We start from the raw sequence: 17,617 nt of genomic DNA, 5'->3' as shown, positions 1-17,617 counted from the left end.
TCTCCACTGTTGATTTCTTCTTAAAGTCACTATTGTTATGTAGATATTATTTTTATTTTCCTACACAGCAAATCAACACACTGCTTAGTGTGAAGTAGTATTTGCATATTTCCCAGAGTGACTTGCCTTTCGAGTGAATTGGAGATTTACTACCCATGACTGTATTTGTTAGTGACAGAAACATGGTTGTTGCATTCTGCCATTTTCAGGCTGGTGTTCTTCACTACATCAGATCCTAAGCAAATATGTTATTATATAATGAATTCACACAATAGAACACATCATTCATATGAACTTATTTTGAGGGCCTAGTGTTACCCTAATACAATGGCCTGAAATTCCAGGTTTACGGGCCACATCAGGCCTGCAAGTCACATTACGATGGCTTATAAAGTCATGTGTAATTCCTATTGGAATCCAGCCAGAGCGGTGATATCCAACATTTTGAATTTTTATTCACCTGCATTCAGAATGATTGCTGGGTTGGAAAGTCTAAGAAAGTATTCGGAAAGTATTCGGCCCCCTTGAACTTTGCAATCTTTTGCCAAATTTCAGGCTTCAAACATAAAGATATAAAACTGTATTTTTTTGTGAAGAATCAACAACAAGTGGGACACAATCATGAAGTGGAACAACATTTATTGGATATTTCAAACTTTTTTAACAAATCAAAAACTGAAAAATTGGGCGTGCAAAATTATTCAGCCCCTTTACTTTCAGTGCAGCAAACTCTCTCCAGAAGTTCAGTGAGGATCTCTGAATGATCCAATGTTGACCTAAATGACTAATGATGATAAATACAATCCACCTGTGTGTAATCAAGTCTCCGTATAAATGCACCTGCACTGTGATAGTCTCAGAGGTCCGTTAAAAGCGCAGAGAGCATCATGAAGAACAAGGAACACACCAGGCAGATCCGAGATACTGTTGTGAAGAAGTTTAAAGCTGGATTTGGATACAAAAAGATTTCCCAAGCTTTAAACATCCCAAGGAGCACTGTGCAAGCGATAATATTGAAATGGAAGGAGTATCAGACCACTGCAAATCTACCAAGACCTGGCTGTCCCTCTAAACTTTCAGCTCATACAAGGAGAAGACTGATCAGAGATGCAGCCAAGAGGCCCATGATCACTCTGGATGAACTTCAGAGATCTACAGCTGAGGTGGGAGACTCTGTCCATAGGACAACAATCAGTCGTATTTTGCACAAATCTGGCCTTTATGGAAGAGTGGCAAGAAGAAAGCAATTTCTTAAAGATATCCATAAAAAGTGTTGTTTAAAGTTTGCCACAAGCCACCTGGGAGACACACCAAACATGTGGAAGAAGGTGCTCTGGTCAGATGAAACCAAAATTGAACTTTTTGGCAACAATGCAAAACGTTATGTTTGGCGTAAAAGCAACACAGCTCATCACCCTGAACACACCATCCCCACTGTCAAACATGGTGGTGGCAGCATCATGGTTTGGGCCTGCTTTTCTTCAGCAGGGACAGGGAAGATGGTTAAAATTGATGGGAAGATGGATGGAGCCAAATACAGGACCATTCTGGAAGAAAACCTGATGGAGTCTGCAAAAGACCTGAGACTGGGACGGAGATTTGTCTTCCAACAAGACAATGATCCAAAACATAAAGCAAAATCTACAATGGAATGGTTAAAAAATAAACATATCCAGGTGTTAGAATGGCCAAGTCAAAGTCCAGACCTGAATCCAATCGAGAATCTGTGGAAAGAACTGAAAACTGCTGTTCACAAATGCTCTCCATCCAACCTCACTGAGCTCGAGCTGTTTTGCAAGGAGGAATGGGAAAAAATGTCAGTCTCTCGATGTGCAAAACTGATAGAGACATACCCCAAGCGACTTACAGCTGTAATCGCAGCATAAGGTGGCGCTACAAAGTATTAACTTAAGGGGGCTGAAGTTTATATATTGTCACGTTCTGACCTTTATTTCCTTTGTTTTGTATTTATTTAGTATGGTCAGGGCGTGAGTTGGGTGGGCAGTCTATGTTGGTTTTTCTATGTTTTGGGGCATTTCTATGTTTTCGGCCTAGTATGGTTCTCAATCAGAGGCAGGTGTCATTGGTTGTCTCTGATTGAGAATCATACTTAGGTAGCCTGGGTTGCACTGTTTGTTTGTGGGTGATTGTCTATGTTAGTGGCTTGTGTCAGCACAGGTCTCATTTTGTAGCTTCACGGTCGAATTTGGTTTATTGTTTTTGTTACTCTTTTGTATAGTGTTCAGTCTTTCTTTATTAAATATTTTACCATGGACACTTACCACGCCGCATATTGGTCCTCTGATCCTTCTCGCCTCTCCTCTTCAGACGAAGAGGAGGACGACCGTGACAGAATCACCCACCAACCAAGGACCAAGCGGCGTGGTAGAAAACAGCGACAGCAGCAGCAGCAGCAGCAGCAACAACAGCGGCCGGTATCACAGGACTCCTGGACATGGGAGGAGATACTGAACGGAGAGGGACCCTGGGCACAGGCTGGGGAATATCGCCGCCCCAAAGCAGAGCTGGAGGCAGCGAAAGCTGAGCGGCGGCGATATGAGGAGGCAGCACGGCAGTGCGACAGGTACGAGAGACAGCCCCAAATTTTTTTTGGGGGGGCACACGAGGGGTGGAGCTAAGCCAGGTAGCAGACCTGCGCTCACTCCTCGTGCTTATTATAAGCAGCGGGATACTGGGCAGGCACCGTGTTATGCGGTTAAGCGCACGGTGTCGCCAGTACGTGTCCATAGCCCGGTGCGCTATAGGACAGCCCCCCGAGAGTGTCATGCGAGTGCGGGCATCGAGCCAGGGCGTATGGTGCCTGCTTAGCGGGTCTGGTCGCCGGTACGCAGTTTTGGTCCAGGGTATCCTGCGCCGGCTCTGCGTGCTGTGTCTCCGGGGCGCTGGGAGGGTGCAGTGCGTCCTCTGCCCGCGCTCCGCTCGTGCCGGGCGAATGTGGGAATGGAGCCGAAGGGAGAGGTGCGTGTAGTAAGCACTAGATCTCCCGTGCTTACCCACAGCCCGGTTCAACCTGTGCCTGCACTCTGGAGGGTCCGGGCTAGAGTGGTTGTCCAGCCTGGGGAAGTGGTGCCAAGGTTGCGCACCAGAGCTCCAGTGCTCCCCCACAGCCCGGTCTTTCAGGTGCCTCCTCTTAACCCCAAGCCTCCTGAAGGTCTCCCCAGCCTGGTGGTTCCTGTGGCAGCCCCACGCACCAGGCTGTCTCTCTGTCTCCTCCCTGCAGGTGGTCCTGTCTGTCCGGCGCTGCTGCCGGAGTCTCCCGCCTGTCCGGCGCCTCTGCCGGAGTCTCCCGCCTGTCCGGCGCCTCTGCCGGAGTCTCCCGCCTGTCCGGCGCCTCTGCCGGAGTCTCCCGCCTGTCCGGCGCCTCTGCCGGAGTCTCCCGCCTGTCCGGCGCCTCTGCCGGAGTCTCCCGCCTGTCCGGCGCCGCTGCCGGAGCCTCCCGCCTGTCCGGCGCCGCTGCCGGAGCCTCCCGCCTGTCCGGCGCCGCTGCCGGAGCCTCCCGCCTGTCCGGCGCCGCTGCCGGAGCCTCCCGCCTGTCCGGCGCCGCTGCCGGAGCCCCTCTGCCCAGAGCAGCTGCCCCTCTGTCCCGAGCAGCTGCCCCTCTGTCCCGAGCAGCCCCTCTGTCCAGAGGGGTCATTGAGAGGGGTGGTCATGGTGAGAAAGCCACGGAGGCGGACTAAGACAATGGTGAAGTGGGGTCCGCGTCCCGCGCCAGAGCCGCCACCGCGGACAGACGCCCACCCAGACCCTCCCCTATAGGTCAAGGTTTTGCGGCCGGAGTCTGCACCTTTGGGGGGGGGGGGGTCCTGTCACGTTCTGACCTTTATTTCCTTTGTTTTGTATTTATTTAGTATGGTCAGGGCGTGAGTTGGGTGGGCAGTCTATGTTGGATTTTCTATGTTTTGGGGCATTTCTATGTTTTCGGCCTAGTATGGTTCTCAATCAGAGGCAGGTGTCATTGGTTGTCTCTGATTGAGAATCATACTTAGGTAGCCTGGGTTGCACTGTTTGTTTGTGGGTGATTGTCTATGTTAGTGGCTTGTGTCAGCACAGGTCTCATTTTGTAGCTTCACGGTCGAATTTGGTTTATTGTTTTTGTTACTCTTTTGTATAGTGTTCAGTCTTTCTTTATTAAATATTTTACCATGGACACTTACCACGCCGCATATTGGTCCTCTGATCCTTCTCGCCTCTCCTCTTCAGACGAAGAGGAGGACGACCGTGACAATGTCGTTCCACTTCATGATTGTGTCCCACTTGTTGTTGATTCTTCACAAAAATATACAGTTTTATATCTTTATGTTTGAAGCCTGAAATGTGGCAAAAGGTCGCAAAGTTCAAGGGGGCGGAATACTTTCGCAAGGCACTGTATGAGACTACCTAAAACATCTAAACTGGAAAAACCCTTTCAGAAATGTGTGCAATAAGTAACACATTGAATTAGTTTAGAAAAATGTATATTATTTATATTTGATACGTATAAGATGAATTAAATCAATCAATCAATGTTCATGCAAAAACATAGATATTGAAACAAACAACCTGCAATAATAGAGCATGCTGGGAAATCTTATAAGGATGGGAATCGTTTTGGTTTAACACTGGGTTCGTTTACACCAATGAGTGTTATTTTTATATATTTTTCACCCACAATCTGCAGTCAGAATGACTGCTATGGCAAAGGACTAGGCAAACGAGACTAAGTAAACCATCTAAACTGGAACAACTGTCTCAGTGCAATAAGTCCGACACCTTGCAGATTGGATTAGTTTAGAAAATGTAAGTTATTTGTCTTTGTATAGTATAAGATTTATGAATGAATCAATGTGCATGCAGAATCATAGATATTAAAACAAACTATTATAAAAAATCTACCTAAAACAAAGCATTCTGGGAAGAATGATAATGAGGCCCCGCCCACGTTTTCTCACTCTGAGTTTACAACAACACCACACAATGTTGAATCCACTGTGATTCAAATAACAGAATTTATACACTACATGTGTTGTCAATTTCAATTCCACTGGTGTTAACCCCACTAGAATCAACAATCAGAATAACATTGGTGTTAACCCCACTAGAATCAACACTCAGATATAACACTGGTGTTAACCCCACTAGAATCAACACTCAGAATAACATTGGTGTTAACCCTACTAGAATCAACACTCAGATATAACACTGGTGTTAACCCTACTAGAATCAACACTCAGATATAACACTGGTGTTAACCCTACTAGAATCAACACTCAGATATAACACTGGTGTTAACACCACTAGAATCAACACTCAGATATAACACTGGTGTTAAATCCACTAGAATCAACACTCAGATATAACACTGGTGTTAACCCCACTAGAATCAACACTCAGATATAACACTGGTGTTAACCCCACTACAATCAACACTCAGATATAACACTGGTGTTAACCCCACTAGAATCAACACTCAGATATACCACTGGTGTTAACCCCACTAGAATCAACACTCAGATATACCACTCATATACCTTAAAAGGGTTTAACAATTACAAATTTGATGTGTACTTTTGTGTGTGTGTGTATGCGTGTGTGCGTGTGTGTGTGCGTGTGCACGTGCGTGTGTGCGCGTGTGCACGTGCGTGTGTGTGCGCGTGTGTGTGTGTGTGCATGTGGATAGGTTATGGACGGGGCTTCTCTAGAGTTCTTGGGAGTAGAGGACGCAACATTCCATGGTACAGGTATGGAAATAATTATATTACCTATTGATGCGTTCAAATCCGCCCAAATACTTTCTACATATTGAATATGATAATAATAATAATTATTGTTATTATTATTATTTACAGACTGTGATTTATATTTTAAATTTGCATTCAGTATTGTCACAACACATAATTTATAATATTTTGATATAAATCTATTACCGTATGCAGAATCCTGATATAAATCTATTTCCGTATGCAGAATCCTGATATAAATCTATTTCCATATGCAGAATCCTGATATAAATCTATTTCCATATGCAGAATCCTGATATAAATCTATTTCCGTATGCAGAATCCTGATATAAATCTATTTCCGTATGCAGAATCCTGATATAAATCTATTTCCGTATGCAGAATCCTGATATAAATCTATTTCCATATGCAGAATCCTGATATAAATCTATTTCCATATGCAGAATCCTGATATAAATCTATTTCCATATGCAGAATCCTGATATAAATCTATTTCCATATGCAGAATCCTGATAGAAATCTATTTCCATATGCAGAATCCTGATAGAAATCTATTTCCATATGCAGAATCCTGATATAAATATATTTCCATATGCAGAATCCTGTAATAAATCTATTTCCGTATGCAGAATCCTGATATAAATCTATTTCCATATGCAGAATCCTGATATAAATCTATTTCCGTATGCAGAATCCTGATATAAATCTATTTCCATATGCAGAATCCTGATATAAATCTATTTCCATATGCAGAATCCTGATATAAATCTATTTCCATATGCAGAATCCTGATATAAATCTATTTCCATATGCAGGCTCCTGGACGCCGGCTAGACGGACTCACCTTGACAACCTGGACACAGTCTACTTCAGAAACATAGAGGTGAGGTAGTAGAGACCCTTAACACAACACTCGCCAAGAGGTTTGCGATCTCTTGTCATAACGGCTAAGGTGATTGGTTGGTCAGATGTCAGATGTACATAAGTATTTGAAAGTGTGCTATGTAAATAAAATCCATTATTATTACACTGAACAAAAACATATAAACACAACATGCAACAGTTTCAAAGATTTACAATTCATATAAGGAAATCAGTTAATTGAAATAAATAAATTAAAATCTATGGATTTCACATGACTGGGAATACAAATATGCATCTGTGGGTCACAGATAATAATCATTAAAAAAGGTAGGGGTGTGATCAGAAAACCAGTCAGTATCTGGTGTGATCAGAAAACCAGTCAGTATCTGGTGTGATCAGAAAACCAGTCAGTATCTGGTGTGATCATAAAACCAGTCAGTATCTGGTGTGATCAGAAAACCAGTCAGTATCTGGTGTGATCAGAAAACCAGTCAGTATCTGGTGTGATCAGAAAACCAGTCAGTATCTGGTGTGATCATAAAACCAGTCAGTATCTGGTGTGATCAGAAAACCAGTCAGTATCTGGTGTGATCAGAAAACCAGTCAGTATCTGGTGTGATCAGAAAACCAGTCAGTATCTGGTGTGATCAGAAAACCAGTCAGTATCTGGTGTGATCAGAAAACCAGTCAGTATCTGGTGTGATCATAAAACCAGTCAGTATCTGGTGTGATCAGAAAACCAGTCAGTATCTGGTGTGATCAGAAAACCAGTCAGTATCTGGTGTGATCAGAAAACCAGTCAGTATCTGGTGTGATCAGAAAACCAGTCAGTATCTGGTGTGATCAGAAAACCAGTCAGTATCTGGTGTGATCAGAAAACCAGTCAGTATCTGGTGTGATCAGAAAACCAGTCAGTATCTGGTGTGATCAGAAAACCAGTCAGTATCTGGTGTGATCAGAAAACCAGTCAGTATCTGGTGTGATCATAAAACCAGTCAGTATCTGGTGTGATCAGAAAACCAGTCAGTATCTGGTGTGATCAGAAAACCAGTCAGTATCTGGTGTGACCACCATTAGCCTCATGCAGCACCACACATCTCCTTCACATAGAGTTGATCAGGCTGTTGATTGGAGTTGATCAGGCTGTTGATTGGAGTTGATCAGGCTGTTGATTGGAGTTGATCAGGCTGTTGATTGGAGTTGATCAGGCTGTTGATTGGAGTTGATCAGGCTGTTGATCAGGCTGTTGATTGGAGTTGATCAGGCTGTTGATTGGAGTTGATCAGGCTGTTGATTGGAGTTGATCAGGCTGTTGATTGGAGTTGATCAGGCTGTTGATTGGAGTTGATCAGGCTGTTGATAGGAGTTAATCAGGCTGTTGATTGGAGTTGATCAGGCTGTTGATTGGAGTTGATCAGGCTGTTGATTGGTGTTGATCAGGCTGTTGATTGGAGTTGATCAGGCTGTTGATTGGAGTTGATCAGGCTGTTGATTGGAGTTGATCAGGCTGTTGATTGGAGTTGATCAGGCTGTTGATTGGAGTTGATCAGGCTGTTGATTGGAGTTGATCAGGCTGTTGATTGGAGTTGATCAGGCTGTTGATTGGAGTTGATCAGGCTGTTGATTGGAGTTGATCAGGCTGTTGATTGGAGTTGATCAGGCTGTTGATTGGAGTTGATCAGGCTGTTGATTGGTGTTGATCAGGCTGTTGATTGGAGTTGATCAGGCTGTTGATTGGTGTTGATCAGGCTGTTGATTGGAGTTGATCAGGCTGTTGATTGGAGTTGATCAGGCTGTTGATTAGAGTTGATCAGGCTGTTGATTGGTGTTGATCAGGCTGTTGATTGGAGTTGATCAGGCTGTTGATTGGAGTTCATCAGGCTGTTGATTGGAGTTAATCAGGCTGTTGATTGGAGTTGATCAGGCTGTTGATTGGAGTTGATCAGGCTGTTGATTGGAGTTGATCAGGCTGTTGATTGGAGTTGATCAGGCTGTTGATTGGAGTTGATCAGGCTGTTGATTGGAGTTGATCAGGCTGTTGATTGGTGTTGATCAGGCTGTTGATTGGAGTTGATCAGGCTGTTGATTGGAGTTGATCAGGCTGTTGATTGGAGTTAATCAGGCTGTTGATTGGTGTTGATCAGGCTGTTGATTGGAGTTGATCAGGCTGTTGATTGGAGTTGATCAGGCTGTTGATTGGAGTTGATCAGGCTGTTGATTGTGGAATGTTGTCTTATGGTAGAGGTGGCTTATGGTAGAGAAATTAACATTAAATTATCTGGCAAAAGCTCCGGTGGACATTCCTGCAGTCAGCATGGTGTTGTGTGACAAAACTGCACATTTTAGAGTGGCATTTTATTGTCCCCAGCACAAGGTGCACATGTGTAATGATCATGCTGTTTAATCAGCTTGTTGATATGCCACACGTGTCAGGTAGATGGATTATCTTGGCAAAGGAGAAATGCTCACTAACAGGGGTATAAAACACATTTGTGAGAAATAAGCTTTTTTTGTGTGCATATGGAACATTTCTGGGATCTTTTATTTCAGCTCATGAAACATGGGACCAAAACTTTACATGTTTTATTTTTTTATGCTTTGTTATCAGGTCATGAATGTCTATAAGTTCACTTCCTTCCTGCCTGTGGGGTTTCTACTGAAAAACCTCAGACAGATCTCTATCATTAACTGTAAGGTAAACATGTTTTATAATTTGTTTTACAAATAATGAAATACTTCTTACTGAATAGTATGTACACTATTTATTATTATTGTTATTGTTCCAGCCAAGCAATCTGATTGGTCAAAGGGGAATTACAGACGTAATGTCGTTGAAAAATTACCCAATCACACTGTGATCATTAACAAACCAGTGAAACAAATGTGTCTCTCCTCCAGGTGTATGTGATGCCGTGTCTGACCTCTCTCCTGTTGACCCAAATGGTGTACCTGGACCTGAGTGGTAACCTACTGACCGACCTGACCCTGACGGAATCTCTGTGTCACGGGATTGGGATCCTGAGGAATCTCAGAGTTATCAACGTCAGCGGCAATGCCCTGAAGTCCATTTCCCTCATCAGCAAAGTGTGTAACTGTTGCACCCTATTCCCTATAACAATGCACTTTATTTATTTTAATTGACTGTCCACATGGCTCTGGTCTAAAGTAGTGCACTATATAGGGAATAGGGTCCTGGTCTAAAGTAGTGCACTATATAGGGAATAGGGCTCTGGTCTAAAGTAGTGCACTATATAGGGAATAGGACTCTGGTCTAAAGTAGTGCACTATATAGGGAATAGGGCTCTGGTCTAAAGTAGTGCACTATATAGGGAATAGGGCTCTGGTCTAAAGTAGTGCACTATATAGGGAATAGGGCTCTGGTCTAAAGTAGTGCACTATATAGGGAATAGGGTCCTGGTCTAAAGTAGTGCACTATATAGGGAATAGGACTCTGGTCTAAAGTAGTGCACTATATAGGGAATAGGGCTCTGGTCTAAAGTAGTGCACTATATAGGGAATAGGGTCCTGGTCTAAAGTAGTGCTCTATATAGGGAATAGGGTCCTGGTCTAAAGTAGTGCACTATATAGGGAATAGGGCTCTGGTCTAAAGTAGTGCACTATATAGGGAATAGGACTCTGGTCTAAAGTAGTGCACTATATAGGGAATAGGGCTCTGGTCTAAAGTAGTGCACTATATAGGGAATAGGGTCCTGGTCTAAAGTAGTGCACTATATAGGGAATAGGGCTCTGGTCTAAAGTAGTGCACTATATAGGGAATAGGACTCTGGTCTAAAGTAGTGCACTATATAGGGAATAGGGCTCTGGTCTAAAGTAGTGCACTATATAGGGAATAGGGTCCTGGTCTAAAGTAGTGCTCTATATAGGGAATAGGGCTCTGGTCTAAAGTAGTGCACTATATAGGGAATAGGGCTCTGATCAAAAGTAGTGCACTATATAGGGAATAGAGCTCTGATTAAAAGTAGTGCACTATATAGGGAATAGGGCTCTGGTCTAAAGTAGTGCACTTTATAGGGAATAGGGCTCTGGTCTAAAGTAGTGCACTATATAGGGAATAGGGTTCTGGTCAAAAGTAGTGCACTATATAGGGAATAGGGCTCTGGTCAAAAGTAGTGCACTATATAGGGAATAGGGCTCTGGTCTAAAGTAGTGCACTATATAGGGAATAGGGTCCTGGTCTAAAGTAGTGCACTATATAGGGAATAGGGCTCTGGTCTAAAGTAGTGCACTATATAGGGAATAGGGCTCTGATCAAAAGTAGTGCACTATATAGGGAATAGGGCTCTGATTAAAAGTAGTGCACTATATAGAAAATAGGGCTCTGGTCTAAAGTAGTGCACTTTATAGGGAATAGGGCTCTGGTCTAAAGTAGTGCACTATATAGGGAATAGGGTTCTGGTCAAAAGTAGTGCACTATATAGGGAATAGGGCTCTGGTCAAAAGTAGTGCACTATATAGGGAATAGGGCTCTGTTCTAAAGTAGTGCACTATATAGGGAATAGGGCTCTGGTCTAAAGTAGTGCACTATATAGGGAATAGGGCTCTGGTCTATAGTAGTGCACTATATAGGGAATAGGGCTCTGGTCTAAAGTAGTGCACTATATAGGGAATAGGGCTCTGGTCTAAAGTAGTGCACTATATAGGGAATAGGGTTCTATAGGGCTCTGGTCTAAAGTAGTGCACTATATAGGGAATAGGGTTCTGGTCAAAAGTAGTGCACTATATAGGGAATAGGGCCCTGGTCTAAAGTAGTGCACTATATAGGGAATAGGGCCCTGGTCTAAAGTAGTGCACTATATAGGGAATAGGGCCCTGGTCTAAAGTAGTGCACTATATAGGGAATAGGGCTCTGGTCTAAAGTAGTGCACTATATAGGGAATAGGGCTCTGGTCTAAAGTAGTGCACTATATAGGGAATAGGGTGCAACAACTCCCTGTCTCCCATTAGCCAACGGTGTACTGAGACTACTTCCCAAATGGCACCCTACTCCCTACATAGTGAACTACTTTGAAGCACAGCCTAGGTAATGTAATCTGGTTAAGACTTCTAGTCAGGCGACACCTTTTATATCAGCTTTGCAATTAACTTGTACTGCTTCTATCTCTCATGTTTGACATCGTATTGTTTTTAACCTCGAGAAGAGGACTGAAGAAAGCCCATTAATAACAATTAATAATCATTTACATTTTTTGGTCAAATAAGCATCCTTCTCTTTTAAGTCTTTCAATTTTCAGAGAAATGCTAAATAAGTACTAGGTCGAATTATTCATAATAGCACATATTCTCTCTTTTAAATTCAATTTTATTCATAATAACACATCTCTTTTAATTTCAAAATCACCCAGCTCGTCACCCGTCTGGACAAACTAGTCCACCTGGACATCAGTCAGAACGCCTACACCTCCATGCCTCCCACCTGCTCCTGGCCACAGATACTGACTCACCTCAACCTCTCGAGGGCTAAGCTACGGAGGGTCACCCCCTGTCTACCCCCGACCCTGGAGATCCTGGATCTGGGACATAACGACCTGACAGCCTTCCATAGTGTTGCTCTCCCGGCCCTGAGGGAGCTGCACCTCTCTGGGAACAAGCTGATGAGTCTTCCCCCTGGATGGTTGTTCCCTAGGTAGAGAGAAAGAGATGTGCTCAACTCTTATTTTTTATTTTTTTAACATTTAAAACAAATGGGGGGGGGGGGGGGGGGGGGGGTCGATCAATTTTAATATAGCAGATAGATTATAGCTTCTATCAATGTACTTGTCTGCGTCATCTCCAATCCCCCATATATTTTGGGGAAATATGTACATAAATAATAGATTTTATATCTTTGCTACACTCTTAGCTCAACTCTTCGCTCAACTCTTCTCGTCTTGCATAAATAAATGAAGGCGATGAGCCCGTATGTATCAAGCATCTCAGAGTAACAGTGCGAGAGTGCAGATCTAGGATCAGGTTCCCCGTGTCCATGTAATCTTATTAATCAATTTGATCTATGCAAACTGATCCTGACGTGATGACCGCTCGCGTAGCCTAATAAATGTACACACACGTGTTATTCAATCATTGCATCAACACTGATCGCGTGCGTCAACGAGCGTCTGCGTAGCCAGGTGCTAAAATTGAACTTGGTCTTATTTGTGACACTTGATGCGCTGCAAGTCCCACATCTCCACATTGGTTTTTAGGAGCGTATAATCAAATCAAATTTTATTTGTCACATACACATGGTTAGCAGATGTTAATGCGAGTGTAGCGAAATGCTTGTGCATTATATCCACGTGGGTGATTGAAAAACGGACTGAGGTCCACACTCCAGTCCAGTTGGTGGTGGTAAAGCACCTTCAAGTTGGTTGCCAACCGCCATATAAAGTACACAGAAGAAGAAGACCGAAGGAGGAGAGATTACTAGAAACAAACTCAGTTTACCCTTTTATCTGTGGATTAATTGTCGGAGTCGAGGACCTTGTGCATTTCAGGTAAAATAAACAACCCAACGTTTATATCCCTGGACAAATGACGCACGCGGACGCACACGGGCGAGCGGTCTGATCAGCATGTAAAGCATCTCTCCTATTCTGAGATACTTTGTACGACCCAAGTCATAGCTCAACTGTTATCCTACTGCGTAAATAAATGAAAGGGCATTTAGTTGGAGTCAACAATCGAGAAAATGACATTTGTTTGTCCCCCCCGCCCCCCCCCCCCCCCCCCCCCCACAGCCTGGAGGTCCTCCTGATCCAGAGCAACACTCTCAACATGTTTGGGCCCTTGGACCTCCGACTCTACAGGAGGCTCCGAGCACTGCAGGCCGGTCAGAACAGGTCTGTGGGTGCTCAAAAGTACTAGTGCCCTATGTAGGTAATAGGGTCCTGCCTTAGATTTTTGTATTGATTAGTCTCTATCGATTCTAAAAAAAATCAATGATCCCTGCAGGCCATAATTCCCATCCTTACTTCTTCTTCTTCAGGTTTGTGTGTTCCTGTGAGTTTGTCAACTTCATGGTCTGGAGGTGGGGTGGAGCAGTAGAGGGCAGTGTTGAGCTAACAGACAGATGGGATAACTACCTTTGTGACTCACCGCTGCCCCTGCAGGTCACTTAAATATTTACTATATTTACTATTATTTATCACTATTAGTACCATTTTTGTATTATTATCGTTACCTATTTTATTCTGCTTATTTGTACGTTTATCTTATATATTTTTTTTACTGAATACCTTTTCTAGTTTTATCATCAAATGTGAGGAGAGTTTGCATTTCTCAGTACTGTGTATACTTCGCTATATCCTGTGTAGGGTTGTAAAAATCGTGTAACTTTCAGAAAAAGTCCCAGGTTTTCCAGAAATCCCAGGCTTGAAGATATCCGGAATCAGGTTGGAATAAAGCAGGAAATCTAGGAATCCTCAGAATTGTGGGAATGTACCCGGATTTTTGCAACCCTAATCCCGTGCATATAATAAATACTATTTTATTTACAGGGCCAGAGGGTAGACCGCGTCCAGCTCTCACCGTTCCAATGCCACCGCATCCTCCTCGTGTCCTCACTCTGCGGCTGCATGCTCGCTTCCGGAATCCTGTTTGTAATTCTGCTCTGGAAGATTCACGCCGTGTGGTACGTGAGGATGATGTGGGCGTGGCTTAAAGCCAAACGGAATTCCGGGAACCAGAAGCGCCGGGATGCCGCAGGGAATGCCTACCTCCTCTGCTATGACGCGTTCGTGTCGTACAGCGAGCAAGACGCAGAGTGGGTCGAAGAATTCCTGGTTCCAGAGCTGGAGGATTCCCAGCCTCCGCTCTCCCTCTGCCTCCACAAGAGAGACTTCCTGCCAGGTTGATTGATTTAATCCATGACTTATTCCCCAAGGTTCTTCCCACTCTTCTTACCTAGCTTAGCTAGCTTGTTCATGTTTTCATGCCTTGCTTTTATATTTGTTTGGACTTGTTGAACCGTCTCGTTAGGATTCTTTGAAAGGAGGTTTAAATTGAATGCATTTTGTTAAATGTATTTCTTTAGGCCACTGGATCATCGACAACATTATCCATGCAATGGAACGCAGTCGACGCACCCTCTTCATCCTGTCAGAACACTTCGTCCACTCTGAGTGGTGCCGGTACGGTTTCATTCTGCCCTGTCTCACTACTACGCAGAATGGACGGTTAAAGTATTTCAGCTGCTCAACATTCATTCATTAAAGAACAACATCTAAGCATCATTTCAGGCTCATGCTCAATCAATCAATCAATCAAATGTATTTATAAAGCCCTTCTTACATCAGCTGATGTCACAAAGTGCTATACAGAAACCCAGCCTAAAATCCCAAACAGATAGTGGAATTAATAGTGGAGCTCAGAGTGGAACTTAGAGTGGAGCTTAGAGTGGATTAATAGAGGAGTTAATAGTGGAGTTAATAGAGGAGTTAATAGAGGAGTTAATAGAGGAGTTAATAGTAGAGTTAATAGTGGAGCTCAGAGTGGAGCTCAAAGTGGAGTTATTAGTGGAGCTCAGAGTGGAGCTATTAATGGAGTTCAGAGTGGAGCTCAGAGTGGGGTTATTAGTGGAGCTCAGAGTGGAGCTCAGAGTGGAGTTAATAGTGGAGCTCAGAGTGGAGTTAATAGTGGAGTTCAGAGTGGAGCTATTAGTGGAGTTCAGTGTGGAGCTCAGAGTGGAGCTCAGAGTGGAGAATCAAAGTGGAGTTAACAGTGAAGTTCAGAGTGCATCTCAGAGTGGAGTTATTAGTGGAACTAATAGTGGAGCTCAGAGTGGAGTTTATAGTGGAGCTCAGAGTGGAGTTTATAGTGGAGCTCAGAGTGGAGCTTAGAGTGGAGCTCAGAGTGGAGTTAATAGTGGAGCTCAGAGTGGAGCTATTAATGGAGTTAATAGTGGAGTTCAGAGTGGAGCTCAGAGTGGGGTTATTAGTGGAGCTCAGAGTGGAGCTCAGAGTGGAGTTAATAGTGGAGTTCAGAGTGGAGTTCAGTGTGGAGCTCAGAGTGGAGCTCAGAGTGGAGAATCAAAGTGGAGTTAACAGTGAAGTTCAGAGTGCATCTCAGAGTGGAGTTATTAGTGGAACTAATAGTGGAGCTCAGAGTGGAGTTTATAGTGGAGCTCAGAGTGGAGTTTATAGTGGAGCTCAGAGTGGAGCTTAGAGTGGAGCTCAGAGTGGAGTTAATAGTGGAGTTCAGAGTGGAGCTATTAGTGGTGTTCAGTGTGGAGCTCAGAGTGGAGAATCAAAGTGGAGTTAACAGTGAAGTTCAGAGTGCATCTCAGAGTGGAGTTATTAGTGGAACTAATAGTGGAGCTCAGAGTGGAGTTTATAGTGGAGCTCAGAGTGGAGTTTATAGTGGAGCTCAGAGTGGAGCTTAGAGTGGAGCTTAGAGTGGAGTTATTAGTGGAGCTCAGAGTGGAGTTTATAGTGGAGCTTAGAGTGGAGTTTAGAGTGGAGCTCAGAGTGGAGTTTAGAGTGGAGCTCAGAGTGAAAAGTGGAGTTCAGAGGAGCTAATAGTGGAGCTCATAGTGGAGTTAATAGTAGAGCTCAGTGCAGTTAATAGTGGAGCTAAGAGTGGAGCTCAGAGTGGAGCTCAGAGTGGAGCTCAGAGTGGAGTTCAGAGTGGAGCTCAGAGTGGAGCTCAGAGTGGAGTTAATAGTGGAGCTCAGAGTCGAGTTAATAGTGGAGTTAATAATGAAGTTAATAGTAGAGTTCAGAGGAGTTCAGAGTGGAGTTAATAGTGGAATTAATAGTGGAGTTAATAGTGGAGCTCAGAGTGGAGTTAATAGTGGCGTTAATAGTGCAGTTAATAGTGGAGCTCAGAGTCGAGTTAATAGAGGAGCTCAGAGTGGAGTTAATAGTGGAGTTAATAGTGGAGTTAATAGTGGAGTTAATAGTGGAGTTAATAGTGGAGTTAATAGTGGAGTTCAGAGTGGAGTTCAGAGTGGAGTTAATAGTGGAGTTAATAGTGGAGTTAACAGTGGAGTTAATAGTGGAGTTCAGACTGGAGCTCAGAGTGGAGTTAATAGTGGAGCTCAGAGTGGAGTTAATAGTGGAGTTAATAGTGGAGCTCAGAGTGGAGTTAATAGTGGAGTTAACAGTGGAGTTAACAGTGGAGTTAATAGTGGAGTTCAGACTGGAGCTCAGAGTGGAGTTAATAGTGGAGCTCAGAGTGGAGTTAATAGTTTTAACACAATAATATTGTTGTTCCAGTTACGAGTTGGACTTTTCCCACTTCCGTCTGTTTGACGGGGACTCAGAGGCGGCCGTCCTGGTGCTTCTGGAACCCATCTCCAAGGTAGGGAGGAGCTGCACCTCAAATGGCACCCTATTCCCTATATAGGGAATAGGGTGTCATCTGGGAGACAACCCTTGTGTTAACTCATCCCATCTTCAAGGATGATCAAATGTGTGTATCTCCGTGTGTGTGTGTGTCTCTCTCTGTGTGTGTATCAACATGGTGTGCGTTTGTGTGTGAACATCCCAAGGACGACGTTCCCAAACGCTTCTGCAAGCTCCGCAAGTTGATGAGCTCCCGTACCTACCTGGAGTGGCCGCAGGAGGACGAGAGGAGGGCAGAATTCTGGAACAACCTCCGTCTGGCCGTGAGGGGCGGAGATGAGCTGTGATCCAACCGGGTTCCGGGTAGTCTGGAATTCCAGAAATATTCTCAGAATTATTATATTTTCTGCCGACAGTAAAGATTGATGAGTTGGTTAAATGTTTGGTTGGTTGGGTTGTTTGGGTGGGTTGATTAATTGATTGGTTGGGTGAATTGGTTGGTTGATGGGCTGGTTCATTTATTAGTTGGGTGGGTTGGTTAATTGATAGGCTGGGTAGTGGTTTGGTTATTTAATTGGCTGGGTGGGTGGGTAGAGGGTTGGTTAACTGATTGGCTGGGTGGGTGGGTAGTGGTTTTGTTATTTAATTGGTTGGGTGGGTGGGTAGAGGGTTGGTTAACTGATTGGCTGGCTGGGTGGGTGGGTAGTGGTTTGGTTATTTAATTGGCTGGGT

The 17,617-nt window shown here is 43.9% G+C and overlaps 1 protein-coding gene across 1 annotated transcript in view; it reads left to right on the top strand.

Moving 5' to 3' along the window:
* Nucleotides 1–17,315, top strand: part of LOC139379131 (toll-like receptor 2) — a 31,392-nt gene extending 14,077 nt beyond the window's left edge. Inside the window, exons 6-16 of the mRNA XM_071121962.1 lie at nucleotides 5,678–5,738; nucleotides 6,554–6,621; nucleotides 9,211–9,297; nucleotides 9,501–9,686; nucleotides 11,966–12,246; nucleotides 13,340–13,441; nucleotides 13,588–13,711; nucleotides 14,099–14,450; nucleotides 14,635–14,731; nucleotides 16,817–16,901; nucleotides 17,092–17,315. Of these exons, the coding sequence (XP_070978063.1) occupies nucleotides 5,678–5,738; nucleotides 6,554–6,621; nucleotides 9,211–9,297; nucleotides 9,501–9,686; nucleotides 11,966–12,246; nucleotides 13,340–13,441; nucleotides 13,588–13,711; nucleotides 14,099–14,450; nucleotides 14,635–14,731; nucleotides 16,817–16,901; nucleotides 17,092–17,232 (1,584 nt within the window). The 3' untranslated portion in view covers nucleotides 17,233–17,315. The remainder of the gene's footprint in view (nucleotides 1–5,677; nucleotides 5,739–6,553; nucleotides 6,622–9,210; nucleotides 9,298–9,500; nucleotides 9,687–11,965; nucleotides 12,247–13,339; nucleotides 13,442–13,587; nucleotides 13,712–14,098; nucleotides 14,451–14,634; nucleotides 14,732–16,816; nucleotides 16,902–17,091) is intronic.
* The last annotated feature ends 302 nt before the right edge of the window (nucleotides 17,316–17,617 follow it).

The sequence above is a fragment of the Oncorhynchus clarkii genome, chromosome 21, assembly GCF_045791955.1.
Source record: "Oncorhynchus clarkii lewisi isolate Uvic-CL-2024 chromosome 21, UVic_Ocla_1.0, whole genome shotgun sequence".
Taxonomy (NCBI): domain Eukaryota; kingdom Metazoa; phylum Chordata; class Actinopteri; order Salmoniformes; family Salmonidae; genus Oncorhynchus; species Oncorhynchus clarkii.
This window is presented reverse-complemented; position numbering and strand designations above follow the sequence as displayed.